Below are 3,287 nucleotides of genomic sequence, written 5' to 3' on the forward strand. Positions count from 1 at the left end.
TTTGACTTACTTTCCAACTGGATCTGCCTGTTAAATGTTGATAATTTTCTTTTGTGGCTTTCACTTCGGAAATCAATTCCGCTTTAAGTCCTGTGAGTGAGACCATTATAGAGATAAAATCTTCCACTCATCCTCTAATAGTATGAACAAAATACCAAAAGAACTTATAAACTCATTGAGATATTTTATACTTAGCTTGAGGGTCCCAGTTTGTATATCTTAAACTCATCCCCAATCCTATTAGTAATAGTAAAAAAGTTAATCAGAGAAGTTGACTTTATTCTGTTATAGCTTCTACCCTGCTGCTTTGGCTTGAATGCTTGTTCCTCAGCAAATTCATCACATTACAGTAAGTTAAATAGTACTTAACCAGATCAGAGAAAAAAATAGCGGAGTTCTTAAGTGAAGAGTCATGAAAATGCTAAAAGGAGTAATCCACAATCTTGCTACGCTATGTACAACCGGTACTCCAAATAGAGCCAGATCTGCAGGAACAAAGTTGCTTTTTTCAGAAGAAACAGCAGAAGCTTTGCTCCTCTCAAAAGCAAGAGCCTTTTGTAATAGCACAGATCTTCCCAAGAATGAAGCTGAAGCTATCAATCATGAAAACACATTCAGAGAAGCTGGAAAGATAAGAACTTCCTTTGATTTCAAAAGTTACATGCTTCAAAAGATCAAATCTGTCAATCAAGCCTTAGATGCTGCTGTACCAATCAGAGAGCCTATCAAGTTCCATGAAGCAATGAGATACTCGCTCCTTTCCGAAGGCAAGCGGGTTTGCCCTCTACTATGTATAGCCGCCTGTGAGCTTGTTGGTGGCCAAGAATCGACGGCAATGCCTGCTGCTTGTGGAATGGAGATGATAATCTCTATGTGTCTAATGCACGACGACCTTCCCAGCATGGACAATAGTGATCTCCGTCGAGGAAAGCTGTCTCATCACAAGGTATTTGGCGAAAATGTCACTGTTCTGACTGGTTATTCCCTTGTTGCCTTAGCGTTTGAGCATATGACAGCAGCCACTAAAGGGGTGCACCCGAAAACAATGGTTCGCGCTGTTGGAGAACTAGCAAGATTGATAGGACCGGAGGGGGCAGTGGCAGGCCAGGTGCTTGACTTGCTGTGTGGAGGTAAATCTGATACCGGATTAGAAGAGCTTGAGTATATTCATCGTCACAAGACAGCAGACTTTATAGAGGCCGCGGCAATTGTAGGAGCAATGCTTGGTGGCGCATCCGAGGAGGAGATTGATAGACTTAGGAAATTCTCCCAGTGCTTTGGGCTGATGTATCAGGTTGTGGATGACATTCTTGATGTGACTAAATCCTCTGAGCAATTAGGAAAGACAGGGGGGAAGGATTCGTTGGATAACAAATTGGCATATCCAAAGATGATTGGCATTGACAAGTCCAAAGAATATGCTCAAAAACTTAGCAAGGAGGCCAAGGAGCAGCTTGTTGTTTTTGATACAGAAAAGGCAGCTCCATTGCTCGCTATGGCAGATTTTGCTCTTCATCGGCAAAAATAATCTCATTAGGATGATTATGCCTGCAAAATTGTGGGCCTTTTTCCGCATTTAAGGACATAGTAGGGACTAGGGAGTAGAGCTGTTTTTTCAGTGCCTTGAGATTTATCAGGAAATAGGAATGCTGCTTAATGTACTCAATCTTGAACTCCCATTTTAAAATTCACCTATTTGTTGATATTTGCTTGAACTCCATGCCAAATATACATTAAAGAATATTGCTATCTAGAATTTAAGTTAGCTAAGATAATATACATTTGGCTTCAGAGGTAATTAAGCACATGCTTTGCATTTTCATCGGAGCGGCAAAATTACTATGTTTATAACTAGAAAAATTTGATGTAAAGCAACTATTTGCAAGCACTTTAAGAGCCCGATTCCATTGATGTTAGGTTTGGTAATGCCTTTTTTATGTTATTATTACTCATGTTTTCATTGGAAAAAAGAAAAGGTAAGAAAAAAAAGATGGAAGCTAGTAGGAAGAGCAGGAGAAAAGGCAATGGAAAATGGAAAAGCTTTTTAAAAGAAAAAAAAAAAGGGATAAAACGCCGTTGCCGGGGATCGAACCCGGGTCACCCGCGTGACAGGCGGGAATACTTACCACTATACTACAACGACTGCTTGGCAAGAGCATCTTTAGGGGACATTTTACTTCAATTGTCAACCCAATATCTGTAGACAGTGACTAGTCACTCCTCTATTTCTGCAGCAAATAGCAATAAACAAAAATTTAAGAAGGTGACATTTCTGGTAGTTTTTATTCAAATCATATACATATATTAATAAATATAGTAAATATGTACAAATTATTACTCTAGAATTCAATAACTTAAAAGTTAAAATCTAAATTCATTAAGTTCAAATCTCGATTTTGCATCTATTCAACTACTATTTAATATAACAGTCGTACGGAATGTTCATATTACAGATATGGTATAGTTTTATAAATTTTGATTATATGATTATATAGATAATTAATTATTCTGATATGGCATTCAACATTTCTCTAATTGTAAATGCATATGATCTACGTTCCCACCTTGATAAAGAATACACTGTAACACTTATTCTGGTTTATTATCAATAGAGGCCAAATAATTTTTTGCCTGAATTTGTAAAATATTAATAACTATTACTCCATTCTTCTGGAGGCAAACGGGGAAAAACATTAATATATTACTCGATATTTAAATACTTTAGAGGTAAATGGTTATTTATTTAGGACTCAAATTTTACGGTTTTTAATATTAACTGAAACGAAAATAACAAAGTTATTACAAAAATAGTAAATAGTTTTATTGACGTATGAGATGTGTCAAGTCACCAACATGGGTTTGTGGTGCAGCGGATGAGGCTGCTCTACCCTTAACCAGAGGATGAGGGTTCTACCCTGAGCATGAAGAAAAACTCGGTTGGGAGCGCTACCCCCGAATGGGGTCCTACCTGGGACAAATCCGGATGAGTCGGACTCCAATGCGAATACCAGACATCGGATGGAAAAAAAAAAAATGTGGCAAGACACCTTTTCCATTAAAATATTATTATAACAAATGTATGTAAAATTTTCTAATATTTTAAATAGATATCAAACTTCTTATTCATATTTAATATGATAAATCTTAATTGGTCATTTTTATTTGACTCTACTCATTATGTGTTTTTCTTTTAAAGATAGGTACATTTATAGTACTGGTGCATATGGTAAATAACAATTAATTAATTAATTAATTATACCTTTAAAACTCATACTGAACTCCCTATA

General features: G+C 36.5%; 1 protein-coding gene and 1 non-coding gene across 2 annotated transcripts; one reads left to right on the forward strand and one right to left on the reverse strand.

The window, feature by feature from the left end:
• Positions 1–13: 13 nt before the first annotated feature.
• On the forward strand, positions 14–1,797 carry LOC107854679 (geranylgeranyl pyrophosphate synthase 7, chloroplastic). Its single transcript, XM_016699704.2, has one exon. It carries the CDS (start codon positions 413–415, stop codon positions 1,526–1,528), a length of 1,116 nt encoding a protein of 371 aa, XP_016555190.2. The 5' UTR covers positions 14–412; the 3' UTR covers positions 1,529–1,797.
• A 274-nt stretch (positions 1,798–2,071) lies between these two features.
• On the reverse strand, positions 2,072–2,143 carry TRNAD-GUC. The gene has a single exon. It is a non-coding gene; the product is annotated as a tRNA-Asp (tRNA).
• Positions 2,144–3,287: the final 1,144 nt, after the last annotated feature.

The sequence above is a fragment of the Capsicum annuum genome, chromosome 2 (genome assembly GCF_002878395.1).
Source record: "Capsicum annuum cultivar UCD-10X-F1 chromosome 2, UCD10Xv1.1, whole genome shotgun sequence".
In the NCBI taxonomy this organism is placed as follows: domain Eukaryota; kingdom Viridiplantae; phylum Streptophyta; class Magnoliopsida; order Solanales; family Solanaceae; genus Capsicum; species Capsicum annuum.

Excerpts from the sequence above, each read along its gene's own strand:
- LOC107854679 (XM_016699704.2), top strand. The coding sequence starts at position 413 with ATGAAAATGCTAAAAGGAGTAATCCACAATCTTGCTACGCTATGTACA.